This window comes from Epinephelus fuscoguttatus, linkage group LG5 (assembly GCF_011397635.1).
Source record: "Epinephelus fuscoguttatus linkage group LG5, E.fuscoguttatus.final_Chr_v1".
Taxonomy (NCBI): domain Eukaryota; kingdom Metazoa; phylum Chordata; class Actinopteri; order Perciformes; family Serranidae; genus Epinephelus; species Epinephelus fuscoguttatus.
Window position 1 is genome coordinate 29,858,041 of NC_064756.1, and position 20,070 is coordinate 29,878,110.

At 41.5% G+C, this 20,070-nt stretch overlaps 2 protein-coding genes across 3 annotated transcripts; one reads left to right on the top strand and one right to left on the bottom strand.

Moving 5' to 3' along the window:
• The first annotated feature begins 722 nt into the window (after positions 1-722).
• On the top strand, positions 723-13,351 carry si:ch211-149e23.4 (uncharacterized). 2 transcript variants are annotated; one of them, XM_049575701.1, is made up of 14 exons: positions 723-811; positions 3,639-3,968; positions 4,056-4,364; positions 7,594-7,875; positions 7,969-8,125; positions 8,457-8,626; positions 8,735-9,016; positions 9,150-9,449; positions 9,538-9,822; positions 9,932-10,094; positions 11,145-11,317; positions 11,490-11,565; positions 12,766-12,793; positions 12,915-13,351. In XM_049575701.1, the coding sequence occupies exons 1-14, from the start codon at positions 745-747 to the stop codon at positions 13,062-13,064; spliced, it is 2,772 nt and encodes a 923-aa protein (XP_049431658.1). In that variant the 5' UTR covers positions 723-744; the 3' UTR covers positions 13,065-13,351. The 2 variants fall into 2 exon arrangements, with proteins under 2 accessions (XP_049431658.1, XP_049431659.1); XM_049575702.1 differs by lacking the exons at positions 11,145-11,317; positions 11,490-11,565; positions 12,766-12,793; positions 12,915-13,351 and adding an exon at positions 10,786-11,137.
• Positions 13,352-13,741: 390 nt separating this feature from the next.
• rrp8 (ribosomal RNA processing 8) lies at positions 13,742-19,503 on the bottom strand. Its single transcript, XM_049575708.1, has 8 exons — positions 19,304-19,503; positions 19,082-19,199; positions 18,332-18,590; positions 17,374-18,205; positions 15,534-15,663; positions 15,349-15,455; positions 15,168-15,264; positions 13,742-14,463 (listed from the first exon to the last, which is right to left on the bottom strand). The coding sequence occupies exons 2-8, from the start codon at positions 19,184-19,186 to the stop codon at positions 14,350-14,352; spliced, it is 1,644 nt and encodes a 547-aa protein (XP_049431665.1). The 5' UTR covers positions 19,187-19,199; positions 19,304-19,503; the 3' UTR covers positions 13,742-14,349.
• Positions 19,504-20,070: the final 567 nt, after the last annotated feature.

A 20,070-nucleotide genomic window follows, 5' to 3' on the forward strand; every position in this document is an offset into this window, starting at 1 on the left:
AGTTGATCAACTTTAACAGGAAATAAAAAACTCACACATAGACCGGCCTGAAATGCTGTGCAGTGCTTAGTCCTGTGAAAAACATCTTTACCTTTCTTACCCTCATTTGTGTCTGTTTGCAGTTTTGTCCTCAGCAAATAGGTCTTACTGAGGAAAACAAAAACAAAACACAGCCTCAAAGTGAATTAGAGGAGCATAATGCCATAAAGCAATACCCAGAAGTGAATGATTTCCCACACTGCAGGGCATGAGCAGCAGTAGCAAGCTGTCTCGCAGACAGGCAGTCTCTGAGTGCCCGAGCAGGGGCGGCACAGTATGAATGATGCATGCTCTTTACCACTTCCCAAGGCGCCCTGCTATATGAGGTGACTGAGTAACTGAGCAGACACATAGTGCATGGTGACTCGGAGAAAACAGAGTCTGAAGTGAAAACTGAGAGAGACATGCAAATCTGATGCACAAAAGAGCCCAGTTATTGTTTCAGAAGGAAGGGGGAGAAGCAGGTGTATGTGTGTGTGAGCCTGCACACATATGGGTGTATGAGCGGCAGCAAACATGCACACACACACACACACACACACACACACACACAAAGGCACAAACATCAGTGTCAGCTGGGTGTGTACCTCTAACCATAAACCACAGCACACGCACACACACATATTGACACACACACACTTTAAATACCCTTATGCTTTACATACAGTCAGTTGAGCCAACTCTGTTTCACTCAATGACACCAGCATGGGATGCTCAGGGCTGTTGATTTTGGGTTTTGTCCTAAATGTTGCTCACTCCTTGGAAATTCTGGGTAAGTCTGCAGGGTTACAATCCGTCTGTGACTGTCAGCTGTTTATGGGCTTATTTTACTGGCCCTTAAGGTCTCGTTTAACCTGTGGCATTTACACTAAACAGGGCTGCTATGGTTTTCCTAAGTGATTAGTCCAATTATAAATGCACACGGGCAATAAAGCCACATGCTGGGTGCATCCTGAACACACTATGTAATAACTATTTCTGCAATATATTTCTGATAGCATATTGGCATTGTCACTCCAGCAGTCAGTTCATTATTATCGACCATTATTGTCACCTAAAGCCACATTCGTTTCCTTACAGCCTTTAAAAGTTAATATACGAGGGTTGTTAAGGTTTTTCTTTGTGTAAGGGGAAAACCCTCGGCAGCCTACACTAACTTAGAGATCCTACTGTACCATTTTAAGTCTTTGTTTCTGCAGTCATCGTGGTACTCTCAGCTGGAGATGAAAGTTTAAACGTGTGAAAAAGCTCTGTTTTTTAAAGTCGTATTTGTTTACCACATCCCCACTCTGCAAAGGAAGAGTTGCTGTGCACCACCAGTGAATGGTTGCTGTTTGGTGAGAAAAAGAAGCCCCTGGGGCTCAGGAAATATGATGCAGTGCATGAATAACTGATTTTTTTCCACTCAGTTATTACTTAGTTTGTATCCTTAAGGTGTGCCTTTTCCATGCTTGGCTGACATTTATTTTGGCAATAACCTTCAAGGGCAAATGAATTATAAACCCACAAGGCATAATTGAACTGATACAGCATATTTATTTCTCTCCCTCCGTGTCCTCTCCTCTTAAAAGGCTTTGGCTCTCCACATTGTTTCCATTTGCTGTGATGTATAGTGAGACCAACAGAGTTTCAGCTTTTTCGCTGTTTGATGCAAACACTTCACACTGCAGCAGTATGTTCTGTGGTTTTCCATGAAGCAGTGCAGCAGCATAATTTTACTCATCATATGGCTGGGGCCGAATAGAGGTTCTTGGCTTCAGCTGGCTGATGGGGCAACTGTGTCCTCGAGTGCACTTTGATAAAGTCAGAGGAGGGAGCAGGATGAAGGGAACTTTGTATGCATTAGAGTCTGCACACTGTCCTCTCTGCAAGTGTTAAAACCTGTCAGCTTCTATTAAATGTCCTCTCCTGTGAAACCTCCCCTAATCGTGGCTGATTTCTCAACTGTGTGGAGGGAAGCGGTGGTCTGTGTTCAAGTATGGATCAGGGCGTAACTTTTGGACTGTTTTCATTCCATTAACATAATGGAGTCCTCTATTAAATATACACTGAGGGGACAAGGTTGCATTTGCCAAGTGCCATTGTGTGCTCAAAGTTTGATTCCTGTCTTAAGCCCTTTGATTATTAGAGGTCTTCTTGAACTTTCATAACTTTCATATCATTTCATAAAGGTTGCAGCTTTATGTTTGGTAGCCGTGCTGACGGCAACAATGGTACCGCTGGTTTGTTGTTGGGTCGGCCGCCACTTTGGTCCGGACTGAAATATCTCAACAGCTATTGGATGGATTGCATTGGATCAACTGATTTTATACTTACATTCATGGTCTCCAGAGGATGAATCCTGCTGATTTTGGTGATCCCCTGATTTTTCTTGTAGTGCCTCCATGAGACTGACATTTGTTGATTGTGGATTTAATACACATTCGAATCTTATATGTTTCCTTTCTTATTGCACATCTCAGTCTAAGCTTTTGCATTTAAGCTGCTGTAGTTTCCATTTCAGGAAACCATCCATTTCAACATTCAATTATGACACAACTGTCTAACCTAGTTGTTCCCAACCTAGGGGTCCTGACTCTCACTAGGGGTCGCCAGAAATTCACATGGTGGTCATGAGGCCTTATAGTTATTTCTAAAGTCTAGATTATTATTTAAGACATATCCTTAAATACCCCTTCACAGGATAAGGGCACACACAAACTGTATTCACAGAGCCTTCACTCTCTGCTAACAGTGTCCTGCATAAGAAAGGTACAGAGTTAAAACAACCAAAGAGCAAATAGAACAATGGGCAAGTGCCGCTGAAAACTTATCTCAGGTGCAATATTCACACAATTAATCTAAATCTCCCACAAACTTCCTGCAGTTATTGCATTCACTGTTTGGGTTATTGTGCAGCCTACAGTTTCAGTTGTTCTGTTCTTTTATTGCCATGCATTGACTATAAAATGAAATATCCATAAAATATGTCACTTAGTCAGGGGTCGTCAGTTTACTTGATGTTAGAGAAGGGGAAAAGTGGGATCCAGCACTGTAAAGGTTGAGCAGGCAAAGCAAATGGATGCATTTTAATTCTGGGTAAATTGTATCATCTGTAGGTTCATCACCAAATACCTGCAAAACAAGTGACATTCCCATCAGCCTCAGCTGCACTCAGTGCTAAGTGCTAACTAGCTAATGTTGGCGTGCAAATATGCAATAAAATAGTTAGCATGTTAGCATTGCCACTGTAAATGTGTCAGCATGCTGATATTAGCTTTTAGCTCAAAGCACTGCTGTGGCTGTGGACTCTTGTTTATATTGATTAGTCATTGGCACCTTCTAATTATGATAAAATGACTGAGAACCTCATAACCACTGACCCAGTTAGTCCGCCTCATCCATCACTGTTTCTCTTAACCAGTGAAAGACAATGGGATGTGCAGACACCACTCTCACAGGCACAATAACGTACATCTATCAACCTGCTGTCTGTCTGAACAATCACATTTTCCCCAGTAAGACATTTCTGCTCTGCTAGTGTTTGCAATTTTTAGGGCTGTTCAGTTGAACTTATGACCTCTCATTGTTATTGAAAAGTGTGCTGTTTTGTGTCTCAGGTCCGAGTGGAGAGCCACTTCTTGAGGTCACACACAACGTCACAGGAGTCCTGGGAGAGGACGTCTACCTGAGCTGTATATATCTGGGCGAGAGCGACATCCAGAGCGCTGAGTGGAGACGCCAGAGTAGCTCTAAATTTAAATCCAAGCGACTGGCAGGATTTTTAAGTGGCAGGCCGTTTAGCCGTGAAGACTTCTCCTACCCAGACTCTTTGACCAACCTCACAGTTCAGATGAAGGTGTCTAGTGTGGAGGCCGAGGGAGAATACATCTGCGAGTTTGAATCAGAGGAGGAATATTATTCTGACAGCGTATTCGTCACTGTAGTAGGTAAGCTGTGTGTTATTCTCTTATAAGAGGAAATCAGCCTGATGAGGTTGCTGTCATTTAAGATGACATTTTTTACTTCTTTCACAGCTCAGCCTGACATACAGATTGTGGTGAATGCTGAGACCATAAGCGGTACTCACTACCAGTCAGTGTCATGCTCTGCAGTTGGTGGCCGGCCTGTTCCTAGGATCAGCTGGTTGGTCGGTGGCCGTCCTCCCTCAGGTGGCCCCTTCACTGTGAACGTGACTGAAACCATACACTCAAACGGAACCTCCACTCTGAGCAGCATCCTTCGCTTCCCCACCCATCTGCAGGACGAAGACAGCGTGACCTGCGTGGTTCAACACCTGACCCTCCCAAACCCCAAACTCACCACAGTGAGGGTGGAAACCTACAGTAAGCTCACGTTCACAGCTGAGCGTTGTCATTGTTGTTGTGAGTGTCCCTCTGTGTTGCCAGGAGGTGAGATACTGTATTGCATCACCAGTGAGAGTTCTGTAATTGTGCATCATGACTCAGCATCTCACGCTGGCTGTAACTTCCCACTCTGCTCTATATACAACAGTGACAGACCATAAATCACATTGCACAATGTAATGCATTCATGTGGGAATGCACTCTTTTCACTGACGTCGAGCATGTGGAACACCATAATGCAGCAACAACCAACCCAGTAACTGATAACAATATCACACCACAGTGCACAGCTTGCAGTTTGGTGACTGCATTTCATTTTTTTTTTTGACCAACTTTGGAAGGTCTTGCTCACCATAAAATATTCATGATGTATAGCCTATGATCGAAGAATCTCGAATTAGAGGAAACTTAAAATCTAGCATGCTCACTATATATATATATATATATATATATATATATACCCCTAGTGAGAGTCAGGACCCCTAGGTTGGGAACAACTAGGTTAGACAGTATATATATATATATATATATATATATATATACCTTTTTTTTTGTTGAATATACAACTAAAAAGTTAATCAATATTTTTATATTATTAACAGATAAAATGACTGTGTATATAAAAAAGGAGATGGTCATAGTGATGAGTCCACAGAGACCTAGGACCTGACTCTCCAGTTTTTTTTGAGCCCGGTCTCACTCTGAAGTCGTTGAAATCCTACACTTGGGCAGCGTCAGACACCAACGGAAAAAAGCATCCTTTAACATCAGCATGATACGGGGCTGAGTGCCATTATAGTTTAACAGGCAGGACAAGGACGAAAGTTAAGGCGGGCAAAAGTTCAAGTGGGGCAGCCCAGAGCAGTGGTGGATGGGTCCAACAAACGTTGACTTTCACCCGAGAGAGCAGTGCTTGTGTCCCATAAGATTCCAAAGCCAAACCCTGTTCTTTTTTCCTAAACCTAACCACATGCTTTTGTTGTCTAAACCCAACCATGTGTGTTTGGGTTAGGAAGCGTATCTTGAAAGAAGACAATGCATGTAACAAGCAAAACTTGACACGGCGTCTGAGAATGTCAACAACCAAAGCACCCAGGGTGCCCTGCACATCACATGTGGACGTGGAAAGTCCATGACCAAAACGTCAATATGTGACAAGGTCAGAGTGAGAATGTGTTGTACTCTTAGCTAGAGCATTTTAGCTTCTTTCCAGCTCATTATTTTGGTTTTCAGACCCATAACCTCCTGTTCTGGTTCACTGTCACCAGTGTTGTGTTACGCTGCAGTAGGCAGCTGTTTTCAGCGGAAAAACTTTGATTAGTCTGTTTGCTACCTGTTAACTGAACACCTACTAACACCTAACAGACGCAGTTAGCGACTAAGGGCTCATTTATAATCCCTTTACATACCGAAATTTGATCCGTTTGTTTAATTCTTTGTAACTGTCACTGCCTACATACTTCCATGCGTCCCTTATGTTGACATCCATCAAGCCGAATCAAAAGTTACCCACAACAACAAATGAGGTGATGGTGAAGGAGGTTATAATAATGGACCTTTTAACAGAGGCGTGTCCTTACATACATTGCAACATGTGGACAGAAAATTCTTTTCACTATATTACCAATTCATTCAGTTCTGCCAGTTTTTAAAATGTCTCTATTGTGTTGTGTCTCGCTTGAAATGCTTTACACTGCCCCCGTAAATTTCTGGTGAGACTGCTCCGTTTCATTCATGTCCATAAGCGTTCAGGAAACATGCAAAAATAGACAAAGTGAACGCAAAGTACAAACAGAAAGCTCTCTGTGTGTCTGTCTGTATACCTATCTAGCGTTGGGCACAAATGAGCCCTCAAGGGACATAGTGGAGCATTTAGCCTAGAGAGTCAGATATGTTCTTTAGGTGCTGGTGGAGACCAAAAACGGAGCTAAAACAGAGTCAATGTTAGACTTAAATTTGGATGGTCAAATGGATGCTAATGAGACAATATGTCAATGTTGTATTCACAATTTGTCTCTGCTGCCCCCAAGTGGCAAAAAAAATTAGATTATACAAATTTGAAATGAGCAACTATTATATATACCAAATAATTTTTTTTATTTAGCATAATTCATCCCAATGTGACACTTTGCACTTGTAAATGCATGCAACACAATTTATATAAAACTATAAAGCAAAACTTAAGCACATACAACCCAAGCTGACATGAAACAGCTACAAACAAAGTTACAAAAACTGGTTCAGCAATGTTCAAGTTCACACCCAGCATGTTCTGGTTCCCATGTTACATGCGCTGCCTCTAGCACACATGAAGTAACATAATTGGCACAAACAGACCAAGTAAAGACTCTTGTGTGGTGCAACATAATGCTGATTGTCAGGACCATTTCAATTTGGTCATCAACCTTTTAATGCTCTCAAAATGTTTGTTTTCCTCTCCGCCTTTCAGTTTCAAATTGAGATGCTCCCCAGTGGGCACAGGCGGCTTATTGGCTGCCTTGCATTTAAAGCAGTTCATCTGAGTTAAGTGTTATTTAGGCACTTTATGCAATGCAGGGCATCCAGATACCTGCATGGATACAGTGAGTGTGCATACAGCAGGCTGTACGGTAACAATCCCATTAGCACGAGCCAGGCCAGCCAACTCATTTGTCCGTGATACTTTCACAACCCACTGAAGTACTGCAGCTTAGGTAATTTCCGAACTGCGGTGATAAAATCTACACATTAACTGTTGGTGTTAACAGATGAAATTTTTTAAGCCAAAGTACTTTAACTCGCTTTAAATGTGCGTACCCTTCCGCAACACCCAAGCTCACTCCTCTTACTCATTAGGGATGGTTGGCTATTGTATGACACCATGACTTTTATGTATTTGATAATGGACTCTGATCTCGGCTGATTCCCTGTATTAAAGCCTGTAGTTCTCTCAGCTTTGGTTGGACAGCAGCTGGGCCAGACATCTGCTCTCAGCTGCAGCCCAGCCAACAGATGGGACAGGTGATAAGCCTAAGTCAGCACTCTCCAAAACCCAAGCAGAAGCCCCTCACGGCTTGTGTTTAGCTAACATTCAGCTCATCCGGCTCCGGCTTCCTATTCAACAAAAACACCCTGAGCCTCAACCTGATATCTGACTTTTTAATTTGCTGGAAAAAACATTAGTCCTTGTGAAAGAATAACTCTTCTCGCCTTTCTTCCTGCTCTTTAGCGAGGCCAAATGTGACCATTAAAGCAAGGATGGTACAAGAAGGAGGAAGCGAGTTGTGGGTGGTCTCTTGCATTTCATCTGGAGGGAGACCTGACGCTGACATCTCCTTGGCTTTGAACACCGACAAAGAGCTGCAGAGGGAGGACAGCCCAGACTCAGACATGCAAACGAGCTCAGTCCTCCTCCCGGCAACCGAGTATGAGGGGCAGAATGTCACCTGTTTGTTTGACCACCCCAAATTTGCACACAAAGAGTCACGAGTCATAACACTGCCATCTTTTTGTGAGTACAATCAGTGTTTCACATTTGATAAGCTCTGCTGGTGCTCATGAGGTAGACGTTGCAGAAAAGAGAAATGTGGTTTCTATTCTGCAGCTTTATCCAGAGTTCAGCTGTTGAACTCAAAGCTGGAAAGCAACAGCGATGACTTCCAAGGCACTGAATTTTTGGAGCTGCAGGAAGGACAGAGTGACGTCGTCATCAGCCTGCAGATCACGGGGAATGTGCCACGTTTCAATGCTACCTGCAAAAAGTAAGACATATTAGGTGATGTAAAGTCTGGCAACTTCTAAGATGTTATTGTCTCTCTCTTGCTATGAGCGTCTTTTTCTCTTGGAGAAAAAAATGAAAAGAGGAAACATATTGACAGAAGCAGGTAACATCAATGCTACTTTTTTTCTTGTGTGCATGGGTACTGAAACAAGCTACGTACATTGTGGAGGATGTGGTAACACATTTGGTGGCACTAAACCACAAGTGATAGACAGCAGGAACCAGATTTAGACATGTTTCCTGATTGAAAAAAACAGTCATATCTTTAATATTGGTAAAACCTTAAAACTGAAGCATGTATTTCCCTCCAGAGATGATGGGCCCTTGCCTGAGGGTGTGGAGCTGGTTGGCAGTAACCTCACAGTGAAGGGTCCCGTGGAGCATCAGCATGCCGGCCTGTACGAATGCGCCTTCTCGTATCGCCATCTTGAAGCGATGCTGAAGTTAAATGTCACAGTGAAACCTCATGTCGTACAGCCTGGTGGGTGAAACTCTTTGCATCTGTTTGTTTTAAGACTTTCGTGGCTACATGTTGAATTTTTATCGTCTTACTGTGAAATAGTGATGTGAAACTTTATTTTCTGCTCAGTTCCTCCCACAATACGACTTGATTCGAAGACTGAAGATGGACACAGAGTGATTGAGTGCTCAGCAGTTGATGCTGTTCCTGCAGCCAACATGTCCTGGCTTCTACCAGAGGGTGTGTCTGGAGTCTCTTGGTTCAATTTCACTTCTCATAATGGAAGCCACTCTGTCAGGGGAGTTTTACTCCTCCCTGCCTGCTCGCCTTGGGAGCTCACTGCAGAGTGTGTGATAAATCACCCTGCGTTTGAGGAGCCAGAGAACAGAAGCATAACCCTCCCTCTTTGCGGTATGTTCAACAAATCAAGCAATGGATAATTTTGTCTGAGTAGCGGACATATTTGGATGTATGAGCGCCACAGATTTTTATCTTTCTCTCAAAAGAAACCTTTCGCTTCCTGTTAACTTCTGTTCTCACGCAGCTCGCCCAAACATCACCATCGACTCCAGCACTGAGTGGAAAGACGGTGACGAGTACACAAAGGTGGACTGCTCTGTGACCAGTGTTGACCCTGCAGCAAACATAACCTGGCATGTTGGAAACAAAGACAACAGCATCAGTTATGTGTCAGAGATTAAAGTCCAGGCTGATGGTTTGGTATCGGCCCGTGGCTCTGCGTACTTCTTGTCCTCTTTGTATTCTGGTCAGAATGTGACCTGCATGGTGGAGCATCTGAGCCTGGAGGCACCAGAAAAAAGAACAATACACATTCTTGTGCACAGTACGTTATTTCTTTCTTTGAGATATTTCTCTCTGTGACTCACGCAGCTGCTCATCCCCTTCCTGTCACCCCTTGTTTTCTTTTTCAGAAGCCCCTGTGCTGAGTGTGTCTGTGGTGAGGCAGCAGGACTCTCCCTTTTGGCTGGCAGTGTGTGACTGCAGAGGGGAGGGTGCCGGGACGAACCTCGCCTGGGTCCTTCCCGAAAATGCCAAAGGCCAAACATCCCTGAACTCAGAGTATGAAGGGCGTGTCCGCAAAGCTAGGCTGACTTATCAGTTTCCACTGGCTCTTCATGAGGGACAGGACCTGACCTGTGTGTACCAGTTTGAACATGGAGCCACAGAGAAGAAGACCATTCGTATTCCTAAATACCGTGAGTTTAACAGAAACAAGATTACATGAAATGTAGTATAACACATCAATGCACTCAGATAACCAAAGATACAAAGTTCGTCTTCAAATTTCATTTGACTTTTCTGCAGATATCTCTTCTGTGAGAGTCTTAAACCACACGACTCCTCTGCAAACCCGCTACGGTGGTGAAACCATCACACACAGACTGACTCTCCAGGAAAATCATCGCAACCAGAGAGTACTGCTCCGTGTCGAAGGCAACGTGCCAGAGTACGACCTCAGCTGTAAAAGGTGGACTGTCTTTTATTATCTTCCACCTAATAATCATGGGCAAGCACCTGTACACACTGTGGGCTGCACAGTTCTCTCTATTTAAAGGAGCTAACACATTCAGAGAGTTAAGAATATCAGTCTGAAGATGTCAACTGGATTGTTTCCGTAACATTAGTATCATCCAGCATCACTTTGACCTTAAAGTATAAGTTTAGAGATATTATATGTTTTCCAGTCATCAGCAATTCCCATGAAAAGACCAAAATGAATTGATCATCAGTGTAGCCAAAGCCTGACACAACTTATTCCTCTGTACCACAGCCCCTCGTTGTATTAAATTGTAGGCACTGTTTACTTTGAATCAGTTCCACAAACACACCCTGCTATAAATACTCACTGGAGCACCGAATGTGTATTAATCCACAGCTGAAAATAGCCCCAACCAATGCACATGTACTTCTGGCACATGTGTAGCCTCTGCTAAAATGTACAGTGCCCAGCTGATTTAGCAAATTACTGAACCTTCTATAGGGGCCAGGGTGTTGGATTTAGTGGCATCTAACAGTGAGGGTGCACAACTAAAACTTCTCCCGTGTGCCAAGCATGTAGGAGAAATATGGTGGCAGACACGGGAACAGGAAAATGCAAAAACACAAGAATGTCCCTATCTAGAGTCAGTGTTTGATTTGTCCGTTCTGGGCTACTGTAGAACAACATGGCAAACCCTGTGCAAGAGGACCCGCTCCATACGTAGATATAAAAGGCTCATTTTAAGGTAAATACAACAATTTTTATTCTCAGGTTATTAAAAACTACTGAACACATAGTTATGAAGATGATATACGATATCTGCCAATGCATGCCTCTTAATTCTACACAGTGGGCCTTTAATACAAATTAAATTTCATGTTTGTTGTGCAGTTTTGAACATTTATGTCTATAGGAGACGCAGATGGAGTTAGAGCAGATAGAGGAAGGAAGTCAGGCACTCTTGTGAGATGGACCAATAAGAATAATACAAAATAACCCCTTAAAGACAAACTCAGTTAAAAGTCACTTGTGTTTCAGGAGAGATGGCTCATACGTCGGCTCATACGTCCGAATGGAAGGGCATGCAATGGTCTTCCAGTCGGAGCTCACAGAGGCGGATGAAGGCCTGTACACCTGCCAGGCGTCCTTCTATCACCACACAGCCACTGTCAACATTCTCGTGGAGGTCATGAGCAAGGACAGACAGTTTGGTGAGAACTTACCAACCTTGCTTATCTTGTGTTTTCCATCTGCACTCAGACCGGCATGTTTGCCGAAGACAATCAGATCATATCAGCATGCTGACGTAGGTTTTCTGTTTCAAAATGAGAAGACTTGCTTAATATTTGTGGCTTTGACAATTTTATTGTCTGTGTGTTTCAGCACTTGTGGCCATTATCTGCATGTCTTCGGCCTTTGCCATGATCCTCATCCTCGTCGTCACCCTCTGGGTGTGCTGGTGAGTTAAATGCCTCCACAGGTGACAGGTTGGAGCTCGGCAGGTGATGTGTTGACGGGTAAATGAGGCCAACGCTGTCGGTGGCACACAATACGAGACAAACAGGATGCACAGATCGTTAACCCAACTCACCAAAACCAAAGTATTATATTCACAAACAGGAAGCGATGTGGCTGAAGCAGACAGGTGCCTCTGCCACCGCAGCCCTGCTTGTAGACAGGTAGAAAATGTTCCCTCTGTCAGTAACGTAAACAGATTTATTTTCCAGTTTCCTGCTATGGCTTTTAGCAGCGTTACTTCTGGCACTCTCTGCAGCAGACTGCTGCTTGTTGGCACATTATCATCAATGCCACATTGCAAAAGCGAAGGTAAAAGATTCAGAAAGTCCACATGAAGTTATTAGTGTAATGAAATCCAAACTGCTATTCATCAGTGCGAAAAATCTACAAATCCATTTCTTAATTTTATTGCTGTTGGAAAAAATCAGTGAGTCACTCGTCTTTTACGACTGATGTGGGATATCTGTCACGATCTGAGAACTGTTTATGGTTTCTGCCTGCAGAAGTTTCCACATTTTCACATTTGCTGCCAAATCTAACTTCTCTGAAGAATGTTTGTCAGGATCCGATCAGGCCCTGCTGTGAGTAAAGCTGCACTGTGCAGCACAGCAGAGGTTCAGAAGCTATTTCAATAGACCTGGCACTCCGGTCAGAACATTTGGTCAAGGTGCCATTGCTTGACAGAGCCTCGGTCCCATTATCCCTTGCTCCAGTGGGAAGGTCCTGTCAGGCTAATTTGGGAAGGTCAGTCACACAGCGTACAACAAGCGTACACAAGAAAACATGACTCCCCGGGAGAAATGCTATTTTGGGACCAACGTCAACCTCCCCTCTCCCTTCTCCAGTAGTGGGGACACATTTTGACAACTGCAGGTCATCATTGGGGTGATGTCACCGAGGTCATAATGTACAAAGTGAGCTGCTGCTTCTGACATCAGAGATCAATGATGAGGACTTGGGCCACCACTTGTCTCCATTCATATTCCTGTAACATAATACATTCACACCTGCAACTTGCCTATTTGAGCTGAACTCAGCGTCAGATTAAGTCACAGTGCCATCTAGTGGTGCTGTTCAGCCCTACAAGCTGCTTTAAAAAATTCAAAACATGATTTATACACAAATCTCTTTTGTTTTACAGCAAAGGATGTTGCAGGAAACAACACAAGGTAAGACTAAATTCAGTTAACATGCAAGTTTACTTTGCTTTCAGAAATGTGTTTATAAATCCTGTAAACATATCTTGTTTTTCTGGTTTCTCAACTTGTTTTATTCTCTCTATATAATCAGCAGCGGGAGTCCCTCTCAGCATTGACATCTCTGATGCAAGAGCCCGGCTCTCCTGAGGTGAAGAAGCCAGCAGTGGAGAATGGCGACAGTAAGGAATATGCTCAGCTGGTCAGTTACTCCATCGTCATTGATGTCAAGAGTACAGTGTGAAGATGAGACAGCTTTGGATTCAACCTTCTGCTTTACATTGTGCGCAAACTGGATATGAAGGTTTACTGAAACTGCAGCTTTTTTTAACAAGTTCAGCATTAGAAGTGAAATAATCCTGTTTACATTCTGAAATATCTGTTCTTTTTAAGATTTTTTTTTACTTTGATGGATTTGCATTAGTTTTTAAATGCATTATTTTTGCACTTTTTCATTTTACTTGAATTCTGTACTGTTTTTATGCACATTGTATTTTCCACTATTTGTCAATAAAGTCACCACAATTAACTTTTTCCACAAATTTACTGTTTTGTTTAATGTGCTACCATATGACTGAACTACAACAAACATGTAGTAGAGATGACTGACTGGTGGCTGTGACTTTATCTTCACACCATCTGCCCTTGTGTTATCTTTGGTCGACTAAATCAGTGAGAGCCATCTGCTGTGACAACCAAAGTTGCTCTATAAATAAATTCTCATGTACCATATGATCGAGATGGAGACACACTCATCTTCAGCTCATCTGCCCACATTCGGTTGCAGTGTTGTTACACCCTCTTGTGGCAAATTATTACACACACATACACACAACACAGTGAGTCAGGATTTACCCCTTCATGTGGTGATGGAGTAATCACAGAGATGAGTTCCCGACTGGGAAAAATGGTTCATGGTAATAAAGTTTTTATTAATTCACATATTGCATGTGACGTAAATCAAAAATATGACATAATAAAATTTCAGTGTGGTTTAGTGCCACACATCTGTTCTTTACTACAAAAAAATTTAATACAATCAGTGCTCCTGTGTGTCAAACAGTCATGAGGCAGTTTTAAGTGTTTTGCAAAACAATCTTAACATTTACACAACTCGTTTTCTCATGAAATTTGCTGAACTGATGACCTGTGTATAACGAGTCATCCAAACACTGATGTAGGTTTTTATTCCAACAAAACACCACACAGGGTTATATTCCTGATCAGCAAATCGTAAGCCAGAGAAAGGAAACATAGAAGGAAGGAAGGAAGGAAGGAAGGAAGGAAGAAGGAAATCTGCACTTGGATATTGATGGCATGTGATCAGAGCCCTGTGTTACATTAAAAATCTGTGAATTACAGAGGCTTTAAAGTGTATCAATACACTTACATGATACAAATACAATACATTTAGATATAAATGTACAAATTCAGCTTCGATTAACAGGAGACCAAAGCTGCACATACACAAACACACTGTTTCAAAATGTCCCATACACAGTCATTGTCTGAAATCACACCAATTCAATTCACCTCTTCTTATAGACACAGGGCTTCAACTGTAGTCCAAATTTCTTTATATTTTCTGGAGCGTCTCCCGTCTTCACTAATTCAAAGGAGTAGAAATGAGTATTTTCTGTGTCCTTAAAAAGAAAGAAAACACCCATCAGTCTTTGCATACACTCACTGGGTAGATGTATTATGCACAGGCTAACCTGAGTACCGGCCTTTATGTGGCAGATTTTGATGTTTAAATGATGTTCATCTACTTTTAAATACATTTAACCAAGTCTGTTTGTTGCCAACAATGAACCAGCGTACTGACTGTTGTCTTCCACCTGAGGTTTCCTGCCCAAAGCACCACAGCCACCTGCTATAAATTATAAAAGGTGCAGCTGGCAGCTATGAACTCCCTCGCTGAGCAAACTGAATTCTTAAAAAGGGAAAAGAAAGAATGACACCTGTACTGACAACAAATGTTGTTGTGTACTTTTGCATGTTTAATTGAGATTGTGCAGCTGGAAACAAAAGTGTAGGGGGTTCTCATAACTGGAGTGTGAACTTACCATTTCATAAAAAAGAAATGTAAAAGTAGACAAATACGAACATGTTTCTTTATCCCTGATGGGGGTGTACGAAAATATCGATGCACTTGAATATCGTGATATGTTTTGTGATACTGTATCAATTTTTGGTTAATAGTTTAAATGCAAAGTTTTCATGGATTAAAAAAAAAAATCGCAATATATCGCAATATAGTAAATTGTAACCCGTGTCATGATATGTAAACCGTATCGTCAGATTCTTGCCAATACACAACCTGATGTCATCCTATTTGTAGCCTTACCTTGGCCGACATCTTGAATCCCAGACTTGCCAGTGCATTGATGAAGCTCCGCACGTTCTCAAACCTGCTTGCCACTTCTGCTATTTTAAGGACACCCCTACAATGATTGTAACAAAACAGTTATACAGACATAAAAGATATAACTGCCAAGCCTGTACTGAATTAATGTGACATATTTTACCCCATCTTTAAGACACGATTGGCCTCTGCCAGAAAATCTGCCAGGTTGGTCCCCATGAGTGAAAGGCAGAACACAGCGATGTCCACAGAGCTGTCACGAAGCGGGACCTGCATAGAGAGAATTTTATTTTCTAACAGTCACACAAGCTGTATGTGAATTAACATGCAGACAAACAATGCACTCACGTCGGCCATGTCACACACTGTGACAAGCTCACAGGTGGCTGCCAAGTCGAAGCTGTGCACTTTGTTCTTCACACTGCGCGCTATTTTACAGTCACCACAACCAAAGTCTGCAACCACCAGAGAGGAAGGCCTGAAAGGGGTGACACAATTGATGTGTTTACAACCACGGGGTATCAAACAAGATAACATTTAAATTACATTTAAATTTGCAATCTACAGAGAGCAAAAGCAGATTTTAAGTTCACAGGACCACAAAATACCAAAACTGTTGATTTTCTCACAAACTGCTGACGGTGACGAGGCTGTCTTCTCACAGCAGCCAAATGAAGCATTAATTAAACACCCACAGTGTAGCATTATCTCCTGCATTATTCCCCGCTGACACATAGTCTTCAGAAGAGTAATGGAAGGTATACACCGTATACAGCAGATAAATTATGTAGATAATGTGAGTTTTGGAAGCCCAAGAAGAAATGTCAGGGATATTTTATTCTTATGGAAGTGCCCTGTTAATGCCTTGAGAAAAGATAGACACTAAAGAATAGGACTTTTCCATTGCACCTCTGGGTGCACCAAGTCAAACAACGCTGTGCTAATTTGCATTTCCAGATTGACCATCTCAGGAGTCGGGCCAAAAGTGCACCCAACCGCCTCCAAGCGAGTGGCAGTGATGTCTTGCCTACCTCACCCATCCCCTGATGAGCAGAGAGATAATAGAGAATGTCTCATCTTTGTACTATTCCTGAGATACTGTAAGGAAGCAAGACAGCACTGAAATTCAGGTAATTAATGTAAAATTAATTCAAAGTCATTACTTATTTTTGCCGTGATGAAAATGTATTACATCATCACATCAACTGTGAATTTTGCAACTTAATCCTTGTAATTTAGTGTGTGTTTGTCCAACAAACCTCAATGTAAGTGAGCAAACTAACATCCTTTTAACCCTTTTGAAACCTGAGCATATTGGCTTGATTTATTTTTTTCAAAACATGGAGGAAGGCAATGAGCAACAAAAGTAGAAATGACCCAAAAAATTAGCAAGAAATTAGTTACCAAAAAAAAGAAGGAAAGAAAGAAAGAAAAAAAGTTAAAAACAAACAAATGACCTGGAAAAAGTGCTTTAAGATTATAATAATTCTGTAACATAAATTTAAAATGTAGTGATAATAATTATGAATATTATTTCCCCATAGCGTTTTTTTCATTTTGTCCCCATTTTTTTTTAAATTTTCTGAATTGGGTTGGTTTTTTTTGTTTGGGTTTTTTTTTTTTTTATATACAAAGTTGCTCACTGCCTTTTTTCCCACGTTTTTTAAAGAAACCACACCAATTTGCTCAAGGCTCAAAGGTTTAAATACTTACGAAAGCTGTCTGAAAGCAGCACAAGAAAAGTGATGTCACTCCAGGTTTTAAAGGGTTAAAAGAGGGCTGAACTAAGCTCATAGGTCCACTTACGAACTTTCTGTGGCTTTAAACTGCAGCCTATGGTCATCTTCAGCAAATGGAGCTGACGAAAGTGTCCTCATGTGTGAGACTTTGATTTATAATTTGTTGTGTAGGGGTTGTTCCTGTTATCAAGTGACACAAGTTTTACTCTTCACGGTCATGTAAAGACACCTGAGCCTGTTCAGCTGATGAAGACGACCTTGAGATACAGCTGTAAGCTCCAAAAGGACTTCTGGACTTAATTTGACAAAGACACTGTTCTCAAAGGCCAAGATTGAACTTCCATGTCCAAACTACAAACCTTAGTTTCATGAACTGAAATGAAGAAACTCAACCAAATCCTAAATGCTGAATTACATGCAAAAAAATGACATTGATCCTAATATCTCACTTTTGTCGGATGTATGCGATGATGTCGTCCACTGGATTGGTTGGCCATCTCTGCACCTGCGCCGTGTAACCTCTGTGGTAGATCCCAAAGGCCTCTGGGTCCTGTCTGAACATGCGCTTCGCCTCCCCGCTGGTCGTGCTGTACAGAACTTCATTAATGTAGCGGAAACGAGCCGACTCCAGCCGCTGCTCCATGCGGGACCTGAGGGAGGCAGAGCGGTCCGGTTTCACCTTTTCTTCTTCTGGTACCACTGGCTCCTCATTCGTCTCCGCAGCAACCTCCTGTTGGACTGTTTCCTGGCTATGGAGCATTTTCCATAGCTTCTCTCTTTTCAGAATCTGTTCTCTGCTCAGGTGTGGTTTCCATGTTTTAGTGGGTGAGTGGTGCTGATCATCTGTGATCTCCACTTCATCAGCAGAAGATTTGGCTGCAACTTTTTCAGCTTTGCCTCCAATGTGCTGTTTTCCTTCTCTGAGCGCTGCACCAGTCATGTCGGTGTCCTCCTCAGTCTTTTTTCTTTTCTGTGCTTTACGATCTTTTTCCTTTTTCTTGACTGGTGTCTGACTGTTATTGTTGCTACTTGAATCTATTTTGACTTCTTCCTTTGGCTTGTGTTGCTCTGCAGATTCTGCTTGACTGACTTCCTTCTCAGGGCCAGGATCATTCTGTTTGTATTTATTTTTACATTTCCTCTTGTTCTTCATTTTGTTTTTCCATTGTTGTCTGCTTAGTTTCTTAGTGTTCTGTGGTGTGTTTACGTTCACTGTAGCAGATTTGGTGATTTCTTCATCCTTTGTCTCGTCTACTGATGTGTTTTTTACCCTTGAGGCCCCTTTAGGAAGAAATACAACATTTTGATATTATATTTAAATTGTGTGAACATCAACACTACTCTCTTTCTGAATCCATTAAATATTATCAAAACTCTAAAATGTAAATGAAATGATTTGTTACGCACCAAATTTGTCTTTCTTCCTCTTCTTTGTCACAGGTTTCTTCTCTATAACAGTCTGACCTAATTCGTCATTCTCCTGCTGCTCTCCTGTCGTTTCTGCTTGCTTTCGCCTTTTCCTTCTTTTCTTCTTTTTCTTACTGTGTGATGGAGCCGCTTCTGCCTCACTGTCACTGTCCTGCTGATGTTCGTCGTTCTTCCACTCTGGTACGGACCCCAGTGTCTGCAGGGTGCGCAGCAGGCTCTTCTTTCCAACAGCCTTGGCCTGAGCAGGGGATAAATTCAGATACAAGTCTTTCAACCAAAGTGTGCAGCCTAATGTTGGGCTGGTCAGTGAATACTGGATCACAGAAGATAGGCAGAGGATGTTATTAAGACAGTGTGTAACTGTGGAAAATCACATTTTTAATAGCTTCCTGTGCTTCAAACTGCATTTCTGAATTTTTAGTATTTTTGATTCTGTCTTTTTTTATAAGGGAAGTAGAAAGTTTGATTTTTTTGTTGTTATGTTGCAGAATTTGTTCAGGAAATGAGCTGTAGCTTCCTATGTGTTATCTTTCATACATGTGTACATATATGTGCATGTAGATGTTTGGGTTTTTTGGTCACCCAGAACAAGGATCATTAAGAAAACACAACAAGCTCAGGACACTAAATAAATCCATATAAACATTGCACATTATATGGAAATACTGGTAAGCCTTGATATCAATACAACTTGCTAGCAGCAGGTAACTAAACTGACTCTTCATGTACCTTGACATTAGTGCTGCTGTTCGCCTTCTGGGTGTTTCTAAGGACAGTATTGCTCAGGATCTGAGCGGCTGGTTCGTCACTCCAGTCTTCATCTTCATTAAACATGTTTCCCGGAGCACTGGAAGAAACACACAAACAACTTTAACCTGCTGGAGATGAGAAAACCTCTGCCAGTGTCACTTCTTCTCTATCAACGCGCTAAATGCTAACTCGGTTACTCACCAGTTTGTCTCTGCAGCGGAATAACAAGTTGGTTTACTTGTCAAACGGTTTGTTCCGTTAATGAAGGTGTTTGTATAAAAATGTTTCCCGTAACAAACATGTAACTACATTTAATAGCTGCTGAAATTTCTTGTCAAATGCAAAAGCCACGTTGGATGGTCTCATGTGCTTCAGGGAAGCAAAACAGAACTACAGGCGCATATGGATGACGTAAGCAACGCAAAGGTTTATGGGACCTGATGTTTTTGTGATAATGTTGTTATACGCCACAAATATAGATTGATTTAAATTTTCTGCTGTTTTTCAGACTTTGTAGAGTACAAAATTTAACTATTTGAATATAGTAATAATAATAATAATAATAATAATGATAATTATAATTATAATAATTATAATAATAATTATAATATATAATAAATTATAAAATAATTGTATATTCTCAAGCACTGAAGAATAACAAACAATAATAAATAGTAAATAAATCTACCAACAAAACCACATATTGTCATTATTCTAATAACAGTATTATAAATAACTTAGTAAGTAATAAGTAATTTTAAAATACATCATTTTTCCAACAATCCTCCAGAATGCAATCAAAACAAACATACTGTATGTATGTACAGTATGTGTTATACACCTCATTTAATCTTTATATGAACATACTTAGATCTTTTACTGCACAAGCGGTTTGATAAACTCACACATATTCAGTGTTTTCTGATTTTTTTTTCTGTTTTATGTAAGGTCAACTTTTCAACCTTGGC

Excerpts from the sequence above, each read along its gene's own strand:
- si:ch211-149e23.4 (XM_049575701.1), top strand. The coding sequence starts at position 745 with ATGGGATGCTCAGGGCTGTTGATTTTGGGTTTTGTCCTAAATGTTGCT. Across the intron at positions 8,627-8,734 it reads ACCTCATGTCGTACAGCCTG|TTCCTCCCACAATACGACTT; the intron begins GTGGGTGAAACT and ends TTTTCTGCTCAG. Across the intron at positions 9,823-9,931 it reads CATTCGTATTCCTAAATACC|ATATCTCTTCTGTGAGAGTC; the intron begins GTGAGTTTAACA and ends ACTTTTCTGCAG.
- rrp8 (XM_049575708.1), bottom strand. The coding sequence starts at position 19,186 with ATGTTTAATGAAGATGAAGACTGGAGTGACGAACCAGCCGCTCAGATC. Across the intron at positions 18,591-19,081 it reads ACAGCAGCACTAATGTCAAG|GCCAAGGCTGTTGGAAAGAA; the intron begins GTACATGAAGAG and ends TCCCCTGCTCAG. Across the intron at positions 15,265-15,348 it reads AATCGTGTCTTAAAGATGGG|GGGTGTCCTTAAAATAGCAG; the intron begins GTAAAATATGTC and ends CAATCATTGTAG.